Source organism: Anoplophora glabripennis, unplaced genomic scaffold (assembly GCF_000390285.2).
Source record: "Anoplophora glabripennis isolate ALB-LARVAE unplaced genomic scaffold, Agla_2.0 scaffold195, whole genome shotgun sequence".
Taxonomy (NCBI): domain Eukaryota; kingdom Metazoa; phylum Arthropoda; class Insecta; order Coleoptera; family Cerambycidae; genus Anoplophora; species Anoplophora glabripennis.
This window is the reverse complement of record NW_019416334.1, coordinates 174,853-197,555: the sequence shown is the minus strand read 5'-3', so window position 1 is coordinate 197,555 and position 22,703 is coordinate 174,853. Positions and strand designations below refer to the sequence as shown.

Genomic DNA, 22,703 nt, shown 5'->3' with positions numbered 1-22,703 from the left:
TATCTCTGTTTTGATACTTCAAAGTATTCACTGAAACTAACAGACTTGATGATTNTATACAGCTCGTTGAGAAATGAGGTTAAGTTGGTCGCTATAAGCTACTCCCTACGTCCAATGTGTCAGAGCCAACTTCGACCACGTTTTTATTTGAACGCTCGTTATAAGAGCAAAATTGACAGTCAATATTAAGTGAAAGTGTGCTCAATAATTTCACTCATTGGATTCACTCACATCAACTATCAACTAATCTATCTCTGTTTTGATACTTCAAAGTATTCACTGAAACTAACAGACTTGATGATTAGTCAATTTTTTTTGTAGCTTATCACAATTTCACTGATAAAATCGTTTTTTATACTCCTAATTCATTTAACATATATTCTAAATTTGCGTCTGCAACTGCATTATGAGTTTCAACAACAGCTAACAGCTTTGTGCATTTTGATGTCTTTAAAAACACAAATTTATAATTTCTGACCACGAATGTATTTGAAAAACTTTTGTTTGTATAATAATTTAAGGTAACCGGATTAACAGACACTTGTCCAGCACTACACGCCATACACCACTCCAGGAGATGACTAAATGGGGACGATGCCAATATACAAAGACAACGCACGACAACCATAGAATGGGGTGGGGAGCACGAAATAAGAGTTTATCTGCAGAATTTATTTTACGGGCACCTATATTTGAGTGAAAATACTCAGTTTTAGTTCAAATATGACAAATGAGTAAAATTATCAAAATGCTCAATATTGAGTGAAAATGTATTCAATAATTTCACTCAATGGGTACACTCCGTACCTTTATTTCTTTCACTTATACCGATTTTTTTACAGTGTAAGAGTTTTTAATGATTTTTATGCATATAGGCAACATTTCCAATTATTTAATGAATTTTTGGAGTCTAGTCTCACCAGAAAAGCTATAGAAATAATAGACCTTCGAAAAATACACGTTATAACTCCAAATATTATCATACGTACATTAAATACTTGTCGAACATCTCTTCCATTATCTTAGGTACATTTCGAACGACGATTTGCTCAAAACCAAGAGTGGCTCCGTGTTTGCCCAACCATTATCTGTGCAAACAATAAATGTTACTTCTCGGCGCGTAACAGTTTCACAACCTGAAGGAGATTTTTTTTCTTTGAAGAGCCCCGTGGACAAACAGAGGTTAATTGATTCTATTATGCATATAGACAAATGTTTCCCTTGTCTCTCATTAGCCTGCATAATTGATTGGCTGGTAAAGTCAGTTAGACAAACACGCGAGGTATTTTTAAAGCTACTTAGTCGAAGTATACATTTGGATAATGTTAGATTCTCATTGACTCGGCCTCAAAAGCAGGCAATTAATTACAGTCGCTACAACAGCAGGAGAAATCAAGCTTTTATTTCATTTCGGAAATCCGAGGAAGCGGTAACAGGATTAAAATTAGTAGCAAAATTCGTGACGGGTCAAACTCAGCCATCTCTTGAATATTAACAGCCTAATTGACTTATCTAGATAAGTGTAGACACAATTTTGAATCTGATCTATAACAATCGGTCAATGAAGATGTCCTCACATTGATATCTTTGACAGCTGTCAAAAGTCTTTTACTGTCTACAACCTGGTCTACAAGCTCGTGACTAAAGACAAAGCGATGAAGTAGACAATTATGGAGATCTGTGTAAAAATTTTGTTTCTACAAATGCTTGATGAAATTTTATTGGTGATTCCAAAGATCGCTAAATTAGGAGGTTGCATACAAATGACTGATACACTTTCGCCAATAACTGATGAGTGACGTCATTGGTATTATAAATGGAATAGCATCGACGTCATTGTTATTGTTTGCTAATAAATCCGTTTTGATATGTAACTATTTTTGGATTTCCTCTGTGTACCTGTGTCTTAAGAGTTATTCAGTTTTTTTACTGCTATATAGTAAGAAAAATTGGACTTATTTTTACTCAATTTCATTCAATAATGTATCAATTTCTTTCCACACCCGATTGGGTGAAAATTTCCTCTATTATTATGACTACAACTAAAATTTTATGAGTGAAACTATTATTATATTATCAAAAATGTGTAAAATTATCAAAATGCCCAATATTCAATAGTCAATATACTGAAAATGTACTCAATAATTACGGTCAATGGATTCACTTAGTATTTTATGAGTGAAACTATTGCAACATAAGTGAGTGAATTTTATTCAAATTCGCGTTTCTGCTAACTACGAAGCGAGTGACTTTTGAATCTATTCTGAGTATGTAAAACCAATTAAGAGTTGACTTTTTCTCTAAATTTATCTATAATTGAGTAATTTTTTATTCAGACTTGGTTTATATTCTCTTTACATTTTAATTTAATTATTATTGTATTAAAGTCATAAACTACACAGTGGTTTCTACACAGATCTGTTTTAGGGACAATATTTTAGGTATCGATTAAAGGCATTGGTCAACTGATCCGACGAATAGATTAACATAACCTAAATTGTACGTTACATATAAGTAAGTAAGTGTAGGTAACAATTTAACTATCCGTTTATTAATCGAGACTCAATATATTATTGTTCTTAATTATTGTAATCAAACTACTGCATTTAAACATAATTTTCCCAAAATAACTGGATTAACGGACACTTTTCCAGCACTACACGCCATACACCACGCCACGAGATGACCTAATGGGGACTATGGGGATAAACAAAGACAATGCACGACAACCATGACTCAGATTTAGCTGCAAATGTTTAACGGGTACCTATATTTGAGTGAAAGTACTCAGTTTTAGTTAAAATATTATCAGAAATGAGTAAAATGTTCAAAATGCTCAAAATTGAGTGAAAATGTACTCAATAATTTCACGCAATGGATTCACTCCCATTTCACTTACAGAGATTTTTTTTACAGTGTCATTGATCGACACAAGGTCACAGTTTGTAGGCAACCTATTGCTTTTGCAGTTTTGGATAATTCCAGTATTCTAGACGCCATCTAGTGTCCAATGATAAAATTATAAAGAAATTTTTGTTTACGTCATTAGGTTATGAAGTGTTTTTTATTTATTTCTTTGGAATTTAGTTAACAATGAGTCAATAAATTATTGCGTTTTCATCCATTTGTATTATTTTAACTCCATCTGCGGAAATATGTCTAAGGAAAGTTTACATCAACAACAAAAATTATATACAAGCACATTGCAATTCTGTTATTGTCCAAAAAAAATTAGGATTTTTTCTAAATTATCTGGAAAATAAATTCATTTTAAACAAGATTCTCAGACCAGAAAAATACAAAAATTTTGTTGGTCGATGTTTATATGTCTACATTTAATGTTTACCTTAATATGTTTACCTACATGTTTACCTCAATAACAGACCATCTTTGGAATACTTGAAAATAATAAAATAAAATTAATATTCAGGTTTGTTGTCCCAGATAAATTTGTTTGACTATGTTTTCATTTGGTTTAAATAATTCATAGGCCTGTATCTTCGAGACAACGATCTACCACTTTTGGATCTTTTATTGTTATAATAAACTCTGATTTATACTCCTAAAATTTGAACATCGCAGCATGGAACATCTATTATACAAGCATATTTTATGTTTTGTCAAGGGTATATAAAACAATTTACACCTTGTCATTAAATTTAAGAGCAAGTACTTGAAATTGAATACAAAAATATTTTAGCAGTTTCTATTTGAGTAATATACAGCAGTTGTAAAAGCATTCACACATTTATCTTTATTTAAATATATTAAGTATGATATTAATAAGTACCATTTTCATTCAATAGCAACAGCTGAATCTCCATTTTTAACACCATCACAAAACAACCCAACACATTTTATAGCATAGCACAAATATATTTATATTTACCAAACAAAATATTTAAATTGTACGCGTTTTGGAAACAAATTTCAGTAAATAATTTGATGTGCACTAATATGTAAAACACTTGTTTGTAAATAGCGCTCTCAAGGACTTTTTTCCAGGACCTACAGGTAATACCATTGAAGTTTTACAAATAGCACATTTCCTTCTACAAATAGACATATAGAATAGATCTTTCCAAATATAAAAATTATATCAAACTTTTGTACCATTTTCTGAATATTTTAGAAAATCTACAATTTGTTGACAATTTGCAGCAGGTTGACAATCTTATAGATAATCATAATGTAATGATTGAATTTTTACACAATTCGTGACTGTGATTGTTATCAGATCTAGGAATAGGTACTTCAAAAGGAAGAAGAAGAAGCATTTTTTTTACTTAAACTATTGTAATAGGATAAAAGTGGTAAATGTAATAAACAATAATGATAAATGCGTAATTTTTTAGATCTAAGGACGTCGATCGAAATGCCTTCTAGATCTAGATCCTGACGGCCAATAAACGTCACATTTAGTGTCACTAGTGTGTTTTGATTCTGTGTTCATTTTTAACCGATAAACGCAAACTAATGAAAGAAAATTAACTTTTAAAACGAAAATAAGGGGAAATAAGAATAAACCATTTATAGAAATCGTCATTTCGGTGACTGCGACACATTTTAAGGGAAGTTTCCGGGACAATGAAGCGTAGCCGGGCTGTAAATTTGGGGTTGTCAGTAGCAATACGTTTTAATATCGTCTGAAACTTTTTAATGAGAGATAATAACGACGCTTCCCTCGTAAATCCCAACAATGGCCGACTAGGATTAACTTCTAACTTTAACGATTCGATATTGAATTATATCCGTTTTATCGCCTTTTAATTGTCTTAACTTTCGCGGGTCGACTTAGAAGTTTCGCGTTGGGATTTTTCCACTTGTACGGTTATTAGTAAAGGTCAGACGTGGTCGCTACAGGAGAGAAAGTGGAAATTCGCAAAAGAAATGATGCAACGATGGTAAATTATCAACAGGTTTCTGTATTCTATTTCAAAACATATTTGAAATTAAGGAAAATCAATAATGTGGCCCTGTTGATCGCAGATTTTTCAAGGATTTTTAGTATTTCAATCTCATTTTCATTTTTCGATTTTTACTTAAATTCAACAGTAAGTCAATATATCACGGGTGTTCCTTTAATTTTCTTTGTGAGAAAGTTATATCGATTTGAGCAACACATATTGAATATTTTACTGAAACAAAATTAAAGTACCAAGTAAGACGTCATTAATGGTATCAGTACACTGTAAAAATATTTCACTCAAATTTCACTCAATTTTACTCAATTTCTGTCCACACCCTATTGAGTAAAGTTTTCACTCTATTAGTATGAGTACAACTGAGTAAAACTATTGCATCAGAAATGAGTGAGTTTTACTGGTAACTATCAATTGAGTGACTTTTGACTCTATTCTGAGAATATAAAACCAATTTAGAGTAGACTTTTTCTCTAATATGATATAAATTTAACTATTACTGAGTAATATTCTACTCAGACTTGGTTTATATTCTCTTTAAATTTCAATTTAAGTATCATTGTATTAAAGTCATTAACTACTAAGCCGCCACAGTGGTTTCTACACAGATCTGTTTTAGGGGCGATATTTTAGGTCTCGATTAAAAAAATTGTTGAACTAATCGGACGAATATATTGCCATATTTGAGTGAAAGTACTCAGTTTTAGTTCAAATACTGTCACAAATGAGTAAAATTATCAAAAAGTGAAAATGTACTCAATAATTTCATTCAGTGGATTCACTCTGTACCTTTATTGCTCTCACTCACACCGATTTTTTTTACAGTATAGTGATTTGCTTCTGTTGCATTAAGAATTGAAAGTTGCATTCAAGTTGAATAAGGGCATTTAGAAGACGAGATTTTTAGAAATGAAATAAATCCCACAGAGTTGGCTATGTATTAGTGGAATAAAAAGCTTTTTCACTCGACATGGAAGGATTTTATTCGAATACCAAAGAGGATAGTAATATGGGGAACCGTGTATAATTTTTAGGTTTGCAATTTTATGAGCGCTATGTACATGGAATATTACCTTATTTTAAACACAAGCAAACTGTTGCAAATAAGTTTGCAGATATCATTTTCAATTAACATATGTTTTTTTTTTCTCTCATTAACACAAATATTATACTACAAAAACATTTCTTTTCTACTCATCTGCTGTAAAAATGGAATTTGAAACATCAATCGGCAAATTTGTAAACTAACCAAAACAAATTTGTGATTTAACGCGATTTAACCTGATTTAATAGTGATATAAAATTATTTAAATTGATTTATTCTGATTTAGGGTGAGTTAACGAGATTTATAGATTTGCAGATTGGTTTAAAATGATTTTTCAAGACAAAGTGAATTAAGCCCAATATATACACCAGTGGCGGCTAATTTCCAATTACCTATTACATTCATCAAAAATAAAAATAACAGTATAAAATAATTGTGTGAATATGGGATATCTCACCGCTCCCTGTTTCCACTGTCGCGGCATTGGATATTGTTACTCCCCACTAGTCCCCACCACAGTGAGGCCAGAATTTCTTTGCTTGTAGTCGCGTCACACGTGCCTACAATATGCTACAATTCCCCTTCTATGCGAGGCGGTTAAAATAACGTGATTTAGGAGGGAACTGAGGCCGTCTCAAAGCTGCTTATAGTTTCAGTGTTGCAGTTCGCGGTTAATGAACGCGTCGCATAGTACGCGGATATTGTTTGATGTCAGTGTGAGGGATAGTACAAAGGCTTTAAGGATAAGGACAAGGCAGGTAGGTAGAATTTAAAGTAAATAAAAAAACAACTCCCTTACAACAAAGCAAAGTAAGACTAAATTTAATAGATACTTATTATATTATCAGATACCTACATAGGGAGCTAATGATGAAACTATCTCACAATGCTGTTTTATCTCTTGAAACACCTTTTTCAAGGCGTAATGATGTAAGCTACTGCTCCAAACAAATTAAAATCACTAGTCAAAGAATTTCTGAATTAAGAAACGAAGAAATATTTAACAATATTTTTAATTATGCAAAAAATATGATTGGACTACCAAGTAAAAGGGGCAGAAGTTGCGACGAATTAGAAATATTTTCGGAATGTATTTCACCATACATAAGTACCTACTCGTTTTGGGAATTTACATGATTTAAATTTTTTTGCTTTAATAGATTCCTCAAAATTTCCTGAATATGCGAATAAATTTCCCGAAAAATCGTTCGAATGTTTATTAGAAATGTATTCAAACGTTTTTGAAATAGATAGGTTGAAAAACGAACTAAATATTTTGTACAGAGACGAACAATTTCGTTATTGAGAAGTTCAAAAAACGATAAAAATATTATACAAGGAATTTAAAATGGTATTTTCGGAAACATACAAATTGTTTTGCCCAGTTTTAACAATTCCTGCAGCAAATTGTCTCGGTAGAAAGAAACTTTTTGTGTCTTAAGCGCATTAAGACTTAGAAATACGATGACACAAGAGTGGTTAAACAGTGTATCAGTGATGACGATAGAAAAAGAACTATTGCAAAGTCTTAGTGCCGATCCTCAATTTTATGAAGTTATAAGTAAATTAGCAAATTTAAAAGACGGACGAACAAACCTGTTTTATAAAAACATTCACTATGTTTTTAAAATATTTTGTTAAAAGTGGAGGCAAACGAAAAGCTGGCGGCGTTGTTTTATATGTAAATAGATATTTTTTAATATTTATAAACTAAGTATGAACAAATTTGTTAATTATTAGGTAAATATATCACTTTTTTCTGTTACTTAATTTTATTGTAAATACAATCTTTATAGTTCTGATATTATTATGAAAAATATAATTTTTTAATTTACGGTCGTAGTAGGGCTATTGGCGAAGATCTCCATAATAAAAAATGACGTAAAAATTTATTCCTAATTATTATTTGAAGACGGATTAATAAAATATCCAAATGGTTGGGTATTATTTTTACAAAATCTGAATAAAAACCCTGCTCGTGAACATCAGTCTTTCTATAATACTGTAAATGTAACCAAAAATTCCAGATGCATATAGTCGTTTGACCTTTTTTTGCCTGCGACTTTTTTTCTTTCTTGCCCACCTATAGTCTGTTTGGAAATGAAAGAGAGTAATAAAACCCCGAGATAAGAACCGGCCATGGGCGTGCTAATATTTCGTTTCAGGTAATTATCGGGTAACACTAATGCTAACAGGTAATGGGTATACATTAGTATATTTTACTGGATACATCATAGGGCAGGAGCCAGTGTATTATGACAGATCAATCCAGTCTTAGAGCTGAATATACGAAGACGTGCTAGTGCAGTAGAGTAAAATTCGACTTGTGTTTAGTGACTAAAGTACACTCATTTTATTTTAAAAAAGAAATACCAACGCTAAACAAAATTTTAAGTGAACTTTCAGAGGACAACGATTTGCCAAAAATCAGTAGAAGCAAATTATGGGCCGTCTTACGAGAGTTGAATTTTTGCTGGGAAAAGCAGAACAGGAAGTCAGTTCTTATCGATAAAGATGAAATTATTTGTTGGCGAAGATCCTACTTAAGATCAATTAGAAAATTCCGTGACGAAGGGAGGAATATTTATTATCTAGACGAAACTTGGGTCAACGAGGGATATACTGTAACAAAAGTATGGCAAGATAAAAATGTAAAAAGTTTTCGACAAGCATTTTTGGATGGACTTTCAACAGGGTTCAAGGCACCTTCAGGTAAAGGGCGAAGATTAATAGTGACACATATAGGTAGTGCCAGTGGTTTTGTAGATGGCGGTTTACTTTTATTTGAATCTAAAAATACAGGTGACTATCACGAAGACATGAACGCAGATGTTTTCGAAGAGTATTTTACACAGATGTTGGATCTTATTCCTCCGGGGTCTGTAATTGTCATGGATAATGCCAGTTACCATTCACGGCAGACCGAGCGGACGCCTACGACTGCTTGGAGGAAAGCCGATATAATTCAATGGTTATCCGGAAAAAACATTTCTTTTGAAACAAATATGGTGAAAAAGGAACTTTTGACACTTGTCAATCTTAATAAAGATCAGAAAAAATATGTTATCGATGAAATGGCAACAAATCGCCAAATAACGGTACTACGGTTACCACCTTATCACTGTGAACTTAACCCAATCGAATTAGTCTGGGCGCAGGTAAAAGGAGATGTAGCGCGAAATAATACGACGTTTAAATTAAGTGACGTGAAAATTTTGTTAAAAAATTCCTTGGAACGAGTAACTGCAGATAACTGGCAAAGATGTATACATCATGTACAAAAAGAAGAGGAGAAAATGTGGGAACTCGATAATTTAATTGACGTTACTGTGGAACCTATCGTTATCAATCTAGGAGACGAAGATAATTCATCAGAATATTCAGAGGATGAATTTTAATATACCTACTTTTTTATTTTCTTTATTGTACATTTATACAACACTACATTTACTCACCATAATTTGAATTTTCAAAATACATATATTTTTGTGTGGAATAAAAGTCTATTCATTAAATTTAAATAAATATTTTGATAATAATATTGAATAATTTTATTTGAATTACTAAAAACCCTCTTAACCCGGTTATGATGCTTAAAGTAGCCTCATGTTTTGAAATGCTGTTTTTATATTGTTTACTTATAAGAGAAATGGACCGAGAAATTGAAGCGGCATAGACAAAGACGGATTGTCGGGGATTAAATTTTAGCTACCTGCTACAATTGAGTACAGTCCGATCGCACAAAGTTTTTTTAAAAGTACACCTCATCTATACCGAAAATGCATAATATAAAAATATTGAATATAAGCACCAGTACTACATTTATTTACGATTTGCATACATAATGAGCTTTTATTACTCTCTCATTTCTAAAGAGACTATAGTAAAAAAGCCATGGGCCTCACCTATTCACAATGTCACAAGCCACCACGGATATACACCGAGTTGTCCGCCCCTCGGTTTTGACCCACTTTTGGACCAGTTTCACCCAAAAATTTCTCTGAAATTTGTCGTGAAGTCATGAATTTTGACTAAATGATATGTGGCTCTCTTGGGTTTGGACTTTTCTTATTTTTGTGTGGCTGTGTTATCAATAGGTAAAAAAGTTAACCCATGGAATAAACGACAGCTACTTACGCAAACCTGCCTCAGATCTTTCGTTTTCACTATTCCCCATACGGCTCCTACGCTCCAATCAACAGTTACCCTTATTCGCTACCAAGGTACTTCCACCTGAGCTGAAACAATCCTCCCGCGATTATTGTAACGGTCCCCTTTCCCGACAGCAGTTCAGATATCGATTAACACCCCGCCAAGTCGACTTCCCTATCCCCCCGAAGCACTCGCTAATGACTCGTGTATCGTTTTGGAGAGCCATTAGCGGAAGAAGTGAACGAGGGCCGCTCAATTAAAGAGATTTAGAGCTCGTGGTGGCGCGATACTCGGGCGCGTTTCCCATTGTGGCCCGCCGATAAGTCGGAGCGGGGCGCGTGGACCACAATGGGGCGAAACTCTGGTGAACTCCTCGAACTCGCGGTGGCGGTTATTGTTATTCCGGCCGGTCGCATTAGGGCACGGTCAGATGGATAGAGTTAATGGGCTCACGGTGTATGCAGGAAAAAAAAGAATTGATTTGTTGGTTAATTAATTCGAAATGAGTCAGTTCTTAAGGTTCGTGGATTCTAACAGGTCCATACGAGGTAGAAAAAGTAAATGACCAAAGTATGTAGCAAAAAGTCTGCGGGAATCGACGATATACCTGGAACGATTATGTTATCAGTAAAAACAGAATTGTCACAAGTTTTATCAGCAGTAAAATAATAAGAGCTTTTTTATCGGATAAATTTCTCTTTATAACTAAATAATTTTGCTAATCAGTAATTTTACGAGGAAAACTGACATGAAAAGAACGCGAGACCGAAGGTCGAACGATTTTGTCTGCCATTTTTTCGAGCAAAATTTTGAGTTAAGAAGAAATTTATCCATGAAATGAAAAGCTCGCGTTGTTTTTGGCAAGAAAAATTAACGATTAAATATGTGAATAAACAAAAAAAATAAATATATCTTTATTTATTCTATGTGAACGAAAAATAACCGTTATATTTATTTATTCAAATTATTTGAAGGAACATTTATTAAATACACAGTTATTATAAATTGTTTGGTTTGGTGAACTGATTTCTATATTTTCTTGTCTATAGTTTCCGTACGTGTTGAATATTCCTTTTGGCTTCTATCCGAGGTTCGTAAGGTACTAATAAGAGTTTCGTGATATTCAGCGTCAATTTGAAGGTAAGGTTTAATGGACGACGACGATGAATGTCCAGTTATCTTTATCAGTTGTTGGTCACTTATCACTGCTTTGGAAGTGAGAAACTATTCTGGCACGGTTTGAATGGTTGGTAATTTTATTATTTGTGATGTCCAGTCTAATTTTAGCCGTTGATCCTTTTGTCCATGCATTATTCCTAGTGGAACATTTTTTTACCAACCTTTAGAATTTGTGTTTGTCCAAAAGGGATTTGGAGTCGATGGGATGTTATGTTTTCGTTTCTCTTTTCCAAGAGTAATTTTAACATTGTAACGAGACAAATACTTTTATTGTTCTTATTTTTTATTATCTAATTGCTGTTTGTCAATTTTTTCGATCCGTTTTGTGCCGTCTTTGAAAATATTGGAATATATTCGATTCTTCCTGTTGGGGTTCCATCTTGATTTCTTTTCACTTTTAAAATGTTTAATTTTACAGTTTGTAGCCTTTCCTCCCCTCCAAGCCAATTCATCAGAAGCTATATGAAAGATCCTTCTTGTAATCCCTCTGGTTCATTTATATTCCACAATTTTACCATTCTTAGTAGAGTTTCCTTGTCGATTACTGCAGAACATACCTTTCTGTTCCCTGAAATAGCTTGTAATTCCTTTCTCTTACTGTTTCTTGCATCACGAGCTTCTTTAAAAGTTGTATCGGCAAAAGAATCAAATTTAATGTTATATTCAATGAAATATATTTCTTGAATCATCTTTGCAGTTGAATTCCAGTTTATTTTAACTGCATATTCTTTGTAATCTTCCCCAGTTTTCTTTTCCTATTATATGTCCAATCCTTTAACATATCCGCTATATTTTCTAATGGAGTTATTTCTGACAGTCCGTAATTTCGAATTTGTCAAAGCTCCATAAATTGTCTCCATATCGACGATTTAGTGTTTTTTATGGATCGTGGAATTGATTTTTCTGTTTTTCCCAATTTGTTCAGTCGTTTTCCAAAACGACTCATATTATGTATATTTTATACTTATACTTTCACCAATACTTAATAATTGTAATGACAGGAAACATTTTAAACTGACGTGCCCCTACTAAGTATAGTTTAATTTAGAGGAACAGGAGTTTATCAGTGATAAAAAGTTACGCACCTTTTTATCGCTGTCAAAATGACAAGTACACATTTTTATATGGGAGTTAATTTATCGAATTTAAATTATAAGTCTTTTACAGGGTATTTACACTGATTCTTGAATCCTGATCAGAATCTTGTCTATAAGGCCATTCCAATATTAAAAAATAGAAGAAACACAAAAAATATTGAAAACTGTAGGCCGGTAGCATTGCAATGTCTTTTATGTTTGAATTACTTTAATGCAAGATTGAGCTCATTTTTGGAGAAATATGGAATTCTGACGCTAAGTCAAAATAGTATTCGAGTAAACTACTCAACTCGTACGAATCTCGATAGTGTCCTGTACATATGTTAAATAACAAAGAAACTATATTGAACTTATTCTTTAACATGAGACGGGTTTTCGGTTTCCTTCCAACAATTGGGTTAAATGCTATTTAAAAGAGATAACACAGCTAGAATCAAAATAAGGTTAAAAAAAATATCAACAGAGGAAATCCTCAAGGCTTTTGATTATCTCCAATTCCACAATTTAATTGTTTCAGTCCAGTCAACAATTTGTTTCCAGGGGTTTAGACTGAAGTGGAGACAATAGAATTAGGCTAAAATGTACTTAAATAAGACTATGACGATATAATACTGTCCCAAAAACTCTACGGTAGACTCTAGCTTGTTGCTCAGGGTCGGAAAATCCATTCAAAATGTTACTGTGGTTATATTTTTTGGTCTGTATATATAGAATGTAGAGCGAGAAGATTCTCAAAATTCATTACAAGAACGAAGAGTGTGTAGCTGAGACTGTGCGCAAATTAAGTGGAATTAAATTTGAACAAACAGGTTCGGTTGCAGACAATAAAAAACAGGCCGGTCTCGTACTGACTGTTCAGCTACAGTGAGTGATAGTATGACGGAAATTCTCGTATCCTCAGTGCGCCGTCGGTCACTGCTATTAAACAATTTCAAAAAAGCACAATGCAGCGGATTTTAACAAAAGTTCTGCATCTTCATCCTTTTTAGTTTAAAAAGTGTGCAGTCTTTAAAGGCTTTCTTTAAGATGCAAAGGAAAGACTGCTATAATTTCCTCTTTGATTAAGTTAGAGGAAAAGTAAAACTGAATAAATTAAATATGAAATGGTTAGAAGGAATTAACAGCAAAGTCAACAAGAACCCACTGAAGTTATTGACCTGTAAATCAGCTAATTCAATGACTGTAGACTGTTCAGTAGCTTATAATTTTCTATATGTCAAAAAATTTCAACACAAGAAAATCTCATGAAGCTCCTGAGTACTTATATGCATAGGAGACTTGATTATAACCAAGAATCCACATTCGGGAAATCATTTCTATTAATATTATAAATAGAAGAGGCACTTTGAGGATTACGTTTTTATTGAAGTTTTATTATATTCAAAGGTTTACTAAACAGGTTTTTGCAAAATCCTGTATTGAAGAATATAAGCTTCTGATTCATTGTAACCAGCTTCGATTTGAATGTATTGTTTCCCAGAGTCTTTGTCTTAGCGATATTTGACATTCCGCATTTTCTTTCCAAACATCTAATTGATTTGTTTCAATTGACAGCAGTCGCAATTTTGCATAGGGGCACTTAATAACGAGCGTTCAAATAAAAACGTGGTCAAGTTGGTTCTGAAAATTTGGACGTAGGGCGTAGCGTATAGCAAATGAACTTAAACGTCATCTGTCAAAGCGCTATCAATTTGAATATTTTCGTTTTAAAAAGCGTTTAAAATGGTGTTTTCTCAAGAACAAAAAGTGTTTATCATAGAGTCCTACTTTAGAAATGGACGTAAGATTGATGGAATATGGAAATATTCTATTGAGGAATGTTTCATAGAATTTCAAAATCAATTTCCCGGCGTTGTTGAGTACAAAATTTTTCAAAGTGCAGTTCAGCGTTGTGTTAATGTTTTGCGTGAAACGGGCAGTGTAACAAGAAAAGAAGGAAGCGGCCGACCTAAAAAGCGGACTGAAGAATTAAAAGAAAATGTCCAACAAATAATAGAAACTTCTGTACGTGTTTTATCACAAATAGTGGGAGTATCAGTCGGTACCTGCCACACAGTGTTAAAAAAACATTTGCGTTTGTTCTCCTATCATTTAACTTGTCAGCAAGAACTTCATGAAGTTGATTTTCCGCGACGGGCTGTATTTTGTGAATGGTTTTTAAACAACTACGGTGAACTTCATAATATCACCTTTTTTTCTGATGAAGCCTGGTTTCATTTAAGTGGTTACGTAAACTCACAGAATATGAGAATGTGGTCTTCTGAAAAACCAGATAACTTTTTTGTCGAGGGCCCTCTACACGCTCAAAAAATTGGAGTTTGGTGTGCTTTCAATCGAAGGAGGATTTATGGACCTATTTTTTTTAATGGTACGCTTTCTGCGCAAAGGTATAGAGAAGAAATTATCGCTCCTTTTGTTAACCAGCTGGAAGAAAACGAAATTACAAACTTTTACTTTCAACAAGATGGCGCAAGGGCACATACGGCAGGCGAGACGATGAATATGTTGAGGGAAGTTTTCCAAAATCGACTAATAAGTCTCAATGCTGAACATGAATTTTCACCGAGGTCTGTGATATTACGCCGTGTGATTTCTTTTTGTGGTCTTACCTTAAAAACACTATTTCTGAACTGCCTATTCCTGATTTAAACCATCTGCAGGCTCGACTTATAGACAAGATTCGTGAAATTAACAATACCCCGTGCATCTTAGAAAATGTCTTTAATTCTTTGAGGAACTAACAGGTGTGAAAAGTGCTTGGAACAAGGAGGGGGACACTTTCCGCTGCTCCTTTAATTGTTTGTTATTGTTATCACGATTATTCTATAAAATAAAGTTATATAGTCATTAACGTTATTGAAACTGACAGCTGCTATACAGCTCGTTGAGAAATGAGGTTAAGTTGGTCGCTATAAGCTACTCCCTACGTCCAATGTGTCAGAGCCAACTTCGACCACGTTTTTATTTGAACGCTCGTTATATTTAATAAAACACAACTTTGGAGCAAAATTTGGAGTGTGGCAATACCAAATATAAAAAATGACAACTTACTTGGACTAGAGGTCTCAGAGGAGTCCGACGCTGAAGTTGTGAACGCCGTCCGTTGCATGAGCGGCGCGATGCCCATCTCGGAGGCGGCCGTGGAAACTGGGGGCTGAGGGACGGCGGAGTCGGCCACGGGCTGTGGTCCTGGGGCTGGAAACAAGATGCCCAGTTCACGGGCCTCGTTTTCTTCCTGCGCCTGCTGTCGTCGCAGGGCCACCTGTGCGGCCATCACGCGCTGCCGTTCCGCTATCAGAGTGCATTTGGCGCAGTTGCAGTCGCGCCACCTGAAAAAATCAATTTTTTTTCAGTTGCTGACAATACCATGGTATTTAATTTTGATGATGTAGTAGATTTTGAAGAAAATTTGATTAAAGTTTGTTTTATTTTTGCATTTCATTTTGCAGATGTTGGTCAGATCATTTAAACTTTATTAAAATAATAGGGGGTTCAGGTAAGCTCCTTGAGGCATTGCGTTTATGTGTTTTGTTCATTACCGTATATTTGCAATTCTAATAATTATTTCTTCAAGTTTTTGTTATACTTTATTAAAATGTTATTAGTACCCATCTAAAATATGTGTGTTTAATTTAAACTTTTCTAACGATAGACTGTTAAAGTTCTTGTAACAGAGCTTAAAAATGTATGATACGTTCAACAAGAGGGGTTAGGCACTCTCCTCATTGCACCTTAGTATTCATTGTATTCTTAGTAGAATCATTCCTTTAAAACTCTATCAATCTCAAAATATTCTTGTGGCACTATATAAGTAGTTTATTATCAAAATATCACATTTTGGGTAAAATATATCTTTATTTGGAACAATAGTTCTTGAACTATTGTTATATTTTGGTATAAGTTTAACGATATCGTCAAATGCATGATGAAAGTAATAATGGACGTGAGCAACTTCCTTGTGGCACGCCATAGTTCTTATTAGAATAATTTAATTTAAAACCTTACGAGACTCAAAAATATTTTTGGAGCACACCACAATTGTTTTTATAAATTATTAAATAGGAGAATTATAATTCTTTTATTTCTATTATTCTTTTCTATTATTATAATTATAGGTAATTTATCATCAAAATGTCACATTCCCTGAAGTAGAGTATATTTGCATTTGGAGTAGTACTTCGAAATAAAAATAGGTTTGGCTTTTGACATACCTATTATACTTCATCAAAATAGTAAGTTTACATAAGTTCAGTGAAATTATTAATGTATGAATAAAACAATAAGGTACTAGGCACTATCCTTGCAGCACCCCAGTGTTATTAACGGAAACTTTAAAACCGCATCTCACTATAAGACTTTCTAACACCCTACAATTATTGTCAGGAGTTTGATATTGAAGTATTTGTTTACCAAAATTTTACATTTTGATGCAAAATATCTATTTATTTATGATAAGTACGAAATAAGTACTACTTGTCTACTTAAAAAAAGATATTTACGTTCACGTTCATCATTAAGATGTGATTAAACTTGGACCACTTAAATTGAATGGAAGACGCACTGTTGCAATGGTCAGGAATGTATAACATGTTTAATGAGATCAATAATGAATAAATTAATTACAATAAAAAGGATCTCAAACGCACCTAGGAAAAAGATTAAATGTGTACAAACATATTTGGTGATATCATTAATGAACAACACGAAGCAATAAGGGCTTAGGTATCTTTCTTGTGGTACTCCAGAGATCTTAGTAGAATCACTAATTTAAAACCATAGTGAGCTTGGAAAACGTCCATGTGGCACCAAATGTTTTCACGAGTTGCAATAGAAAAATATATAAATTTTTACCATAATTTTAAATACAAGTGTCTGTTTGGAATGTAAGTATAAAATAACGTTCAGTTGAGCCTTTGCAGTATTGCTTCCTTAAAACATTGCACTATGCGTATTTCAACGTTCATATTAGCATCATCGAGATGCGATTAAATCTGGGTTGGTAATCAGTCTCGCAAGTCAATGTTAAGAGAATTCTTCAGGTTTTGACGTAATATGTACTAAATATATGGCAATAGCAAGTTTAAGACGTTTAATGAGATTATTACTGTATAATGAAATCAATAAGTGACTTCGGTACCGTCATTGTGTCATTCTGGAATTCCTAGTAGAATCACTTCTTTAAAACTACACCAGACTGGACTAAAACACAATAAAATTTGTATGTAGCACTCGATTATTATTTTCTTGAGTTACAGAATTAATTTATAGTTAAAATATCACATTTTTTTTAAGTAAAATATCTTCATTTGGAATATTAGTTTGAAATAACTAATTTTTAGCGCATTGCCGTATCAAGAAACATTAGTGGGTTCATTAATGGGCAATGAAAAACACTAAGGGGCTTAGGCGCTTTCCTTGTGGCACTCCAGATTTCATTGTGGAATAATTAGTTTAAAACAATAGTATGATAGAAAATGTCCTTATGGCGCTTTACAATTCATTGTTTGAGAGACATGAAATTTGAGAATAAGTCAGAGTATTACTAAAATTTCACATTTCTGTATGAAACTTTGTTTTCACTTGGAATACGAGTAACTTATAATTGCGGAATAAAGTTACATCCACATTTCAACGTAGAAGTTCAGTTATGATTTAAGATGTGATTAAACCTGGAGTTAAAATATCCCACAAGGCAATAGTAGTCCTAGTGTTCTGTAGAAGAATTCTTTGTAATTTGATAGGTGAAAACTCAATACAAAGACAATGGATATCTACAGAAAAAATGTGGATGTTACTTGCAGTACCTCTTGTGGTTTATCAGAGCCGATAACTCTGAGGCTCAGAATATATCCTTGTAGCACTCTACAATTGTTATCAAGAGTTATATTGAAGAATTAGTTTAAATAAAAATTTTATGTTTTTGGTGAAAAAATAGGAATACATTACATACGTTAATGAGCAACGCAAAACTATAGAGGGCCGAGGTACCTTTCTTGTGGTACACCAGAGATTTTAGTGATATCGGTCATTTAAAATCATAACAGGCTTACGAAATGTTCTTGTGGCACTCTACAATAATTTTGACGTGTTATGGAATTAAACAATAAATCAGCTAATCATCAAAATTTAATATTATTTAATAGAACTGTCTTCTCTTAGAATATAAGTACGAATTTAAGTTATGTTGGGCATTTGCAGTATAGCTACATCAAAGTAATATATGACGCACGTTTCAGCGTTCAAGTTAGCATCATCAGGATGAGACTGAGACCTGGACTAATAAAATAGTTTCTTAAGTCAACGCTACTGTGTATTTATGATCTCTAGAAGCCGAAGGAAATTTAGAGAAAATTTTGGGCCTTACCTGCAGTATCTCTTGTGTCCTTTCAGGGCCGACACCACGCCGTGGTTGCGGCATCTCGCACACTTCGGCGTCCGCTGGTACCTTTCCGACGCCCTGAGGAAGAAGGCCGGAGGGATGGCGCCCAACACGGGGTGCTGCGACATCAGCGCCGACATGTCCACGCCACTACCGGGTAGACTCATCGCGACTAGTGCATCTCTCACAGGGGCAAACAGGCACCGACACGTCAAAATCCGTACAGCACGTCCGGCGGCGCGAGGTTGACAGTTACTGTCTCGCGATACCGTATCCGGTGGTAGTTACTGTACCCCAACAGTTGGCTGGGCCAGAGAGATACATGGGCCAATCGGGGAGCGGCGTTCGCCCGGCCCCGCCCCCCGTCGGTGACGTCACGGGCACGTCCGCCCACCACCCCGCATATGGATATTTAGTGTATTATGTGCCGCCTGTTATAATGGGGTGCAGAATAGGAATACAAACTAGAATTCAATAGTAAATATATTACGGGTATTATAATGGGTAGGCCGAAGGAGAGGGTCCTACAAACGCTCTAGTTTCTCTCGATGTGCCATTGTTTGGTCTTTGAGTGCGATACTATATTATTTCGTTGTGGATGTGTATTGCCGGATTTGCTATTGTTGGGCCGTTTTTTTAAATCGGGCTTTCAAGGGAGTCATCTTATTTAACGTTTTTTTTATGGACGCTTTGTTGGATCAATTTGGTAATTATCTATCTTTGTAGGGCTGCTAACGAGTCGATACTTACCTGAGGAAATTATTTCAAATAATTTCGCGCGAAGCAAAGTCGAGAGGTTGAAATACAGGGTGTAACTTAAATACTTGGCCAAACTTAAAGGAGAATTTTATATTATAAATTAGCAATGAAAGTTCAATAAACATGTCGTCATTTCGAGATGTAGGGTGTTAAAGATAATTTGCGATGAACAGATGAAGTGATTTCATTCAAATTTGATGTGTAGCTCTAGTTTCTGATTATTAAGAGATGTATGAACATACCACAGTTTTTTATACCGGGTGTCCCGAAATTAATGCAACAAAATTTAGTCGCAGATTCTTAAGACAAATTTCGGGGACCCGTATTTTTTATTTTTGCCGAGTGGCCCCTCCTAAGAATATATTGTTGTTTGTATATCTCAGAACCCTGTTGTACGAGAATCACTAAATTTGCTACACAGGGGTTTTATGACATGTGGAATCTGCCCCGCTTTTTGGTGGGGAACGCTTTTTCGTGGGCCCCCTTGTCTTTGCAGTAAAAAAAAATTAGGTCGCATATTTGAATTTCTTAAAAATCGCTAGAAAGCTATTGAATTTAGAATCTTTTTTGTCCCGTAGTACCTTTTTTCGAAAATGTTTTCGAGAAAAATAGCAAAATGTGATCCGGCGAATTTCAGAGAGCTTTAACTATATGGGTTCCCTAAATTTGTTTTAACAATCTGTGACCAAATTTTGTTGCATTAATTTAGGGACACCAGGTATACAGGAGCAGCTTAGTTTCAGGAGTTGGACTTCTCTCGCTTTCTTCGTTCCTCTTCGTCTCGTTCGCAATTTTTTGTCTTCCAATATTAAACACCAAAGCTTTACAAAAATGAGTTCATGTTGCGCACCGCTAGGATAGGTAGTAATATATCGTACTGTGTATTGGAAATTATGAATATAAGTGTCATAATAGGTATTAAATTATTTTTGAAGTAATAATTCAAGCAATTACGGTCTCTTTTGCGATTATTATTTTTCACAGGTGGTGAAGTACCTAATAAATAAAGAAAAAAAACGAGAACTATGAAACAAATTAGTAACATCATATAATATACTTTCATACATAAAACTCTACCTATAAATAATCGTATTTTCATTATAACATAAACATGTATTTAGAACTTGAATTCAAAATTACTACTACTTGGAAAAGTTGGAAAATATATTCCTATTATCTAAATTTGATCACTGTGCACTTATTATTAATGATTTTTATTCTGAAGTTTTTAATAGCCATAGGTATATTTTTAATTGTCAATCTGAGCATAATAATTCAAAAACGTCCATTCTTATATTTTTGTCGTGAAACGAAATTATACACACTTTTTGTCCATGACTATAATTTTTACTGAAGAGGAATAATTTTATTTGAAATCGGAAGGCCGATGTCTTCAGCTTAAATCGATATTGTTGGCAACCCTAATTTTTTACTATGCTGTGGCATGTAGGTAATAATTATCCAGTAATAGAGTATGTTTAGTGTTATATTCACTATTTTTAAACCTAAGTTAGAAAATAGAAGTAAATTGAAACAACATTTACCCTTAATATGCAAATATTTCCAAAAATACCAGTAATTCGATATTCTCTTTTTAAATCATACATATTAACAATTTAATTACCAAATTGATAGATACCTTCTTAATATTTGACTGGATGTATGCAAGGACATGATATTTTTTATTTAATGCAATTTTTCATGAGATTATATTTTATGTTAAACAAATATTTAATCAGAAATAACTTATGAAGGTTTAAATTTAATTTAACTAAACGTTAAAAGGAAAGTGTTTGATCATGTCTTTGAAGATAAACATGTAGATAAATTATAAAAAGAAATATCTTATAATGGGCAAATAAATCTGGATTCAACATACTAATCTCTCAATTTAATTTAACACAGACATAAGTAAGGATTTTTTGAAACAGATAAGTGGTTTCAAAATGAAGGTATACCTACATGGAGGATGTAACAATATAACGTGTCAAAAAAAAGGATCAGCTTCCCTTTCCAAATTTAAGAATAGTTCGTATTGAAAAAGAAATTTTGTATTTCTAAATATGTCCTGAACAACTGGATATTGAAATGAAATTTTGTGTGCACAATACATGAATAAAATGGTATTGAAAGTGAAACAAAAAGGTACTGAAACAAGCCAGTGGCGTAGTTATAAGGTATGCTGTTCACATTTTCCTAAAAAATTACCCACTGTAAAAACGGTGTTTTTGTTATTTTTGAAAAGGGAATTTAATTTTAAGCGCATTTATTTCTCGACTTTTTAAAAAAGCTTTTATTCTTTTGGTATAGATCAACTGTAAATAGGATACGTTTAGAGAAATTTATAATTTATATCCGATTTGTTTTCTGCATATTCTACTGATTCTAATGATGCACGCTCTTTTTTAAATTTTGACACTCTTATTTCCAAAAATAAATCACGGTTAGATATATTTTGTTCATCTATAACTCAGATAAAGAGTTTATATAATGTACCTTCTTTAAGTTTATATAAGTAGATTTGACCTCGTTTTATTTTATTTATATGACTTTATTATATGTATTAACAATGTTTGCAATTTATAGCCATTTCTCTTGTTATATATTTGTTTGTTTTTGTGTTTTTTAGCTGGATTTTGTTTTCTCTTTTTAATATTATAGTTTGCTATCCTTATTCTGTAATTAGGCCTGTTGGATATAGTAAATAAATAAATAAATAAATAAATAAAAATAAGCCCTTTAAGGGATGTTTTGAAATATACAGGGTGGTCCCGAGCTAATGAACCAAAATTTATAGGTAGATTCCCGAAGTAAAAATATTGCGATTTAGCTGAACTTACCTTAGTCCAAAAGTTGATAGTTAAAGAAATATTTAATTTATTTTAGTTTATATACCAAATAAAATTGCTATTACGCTCTGTTCATAATTTGATAAATAATTATAAACCACACCTTCTCTACATTTATTTTGTCCTTCTAGTGTACTTGTCATGTGTTATCTGACTTATATGTTTCTTCATTTGTCATTTGTAAGAAGTGATTGAATAAATATTATCTATTGCAGCTAGCGCCCTCTATGATTCAATTCATCTACCTAAAGAATCCCAAACCCCAAAATTTTATTTGGATATTTGCATTTGTTACGGAATAAATGAAAAAAATTAATAAT

The 22,703-nt window shown here is 33.3% G+C and overlaps 1 protein-coding gene across 1 annotated transcript in view; it reads right to left on the bottom strand.

Moving 5' to 3' along the window:
- The window catches only part of LOC108904735 (doublesex- and mab-3-related transcription factor A2-like), a 42,277-nt gene extending 23,335 nt beyond the window's left edge, over nucleotides 1-18,942 (bottom strand). The window contains exons 1-2 of the mRNA XM_018707392.1: nucleotides 18,761-18,942; nucleotides 15,448-15,725 (exon numbers count right to left, since the gene is read on the bottom strand). Of these exons, the coding sequence (XP_018562908.1) occupies nucleotides 15,448-15,725; nucleotides 18,761-18,942 (460 nt within the window). The remainder of the gene's footprint in view (nucleotides 1-15,447; nucleotides 15,726-18,760) is intronic.
- Nucleotides 18,943-22,703: the final 3,761 nt, after the last annotated feature.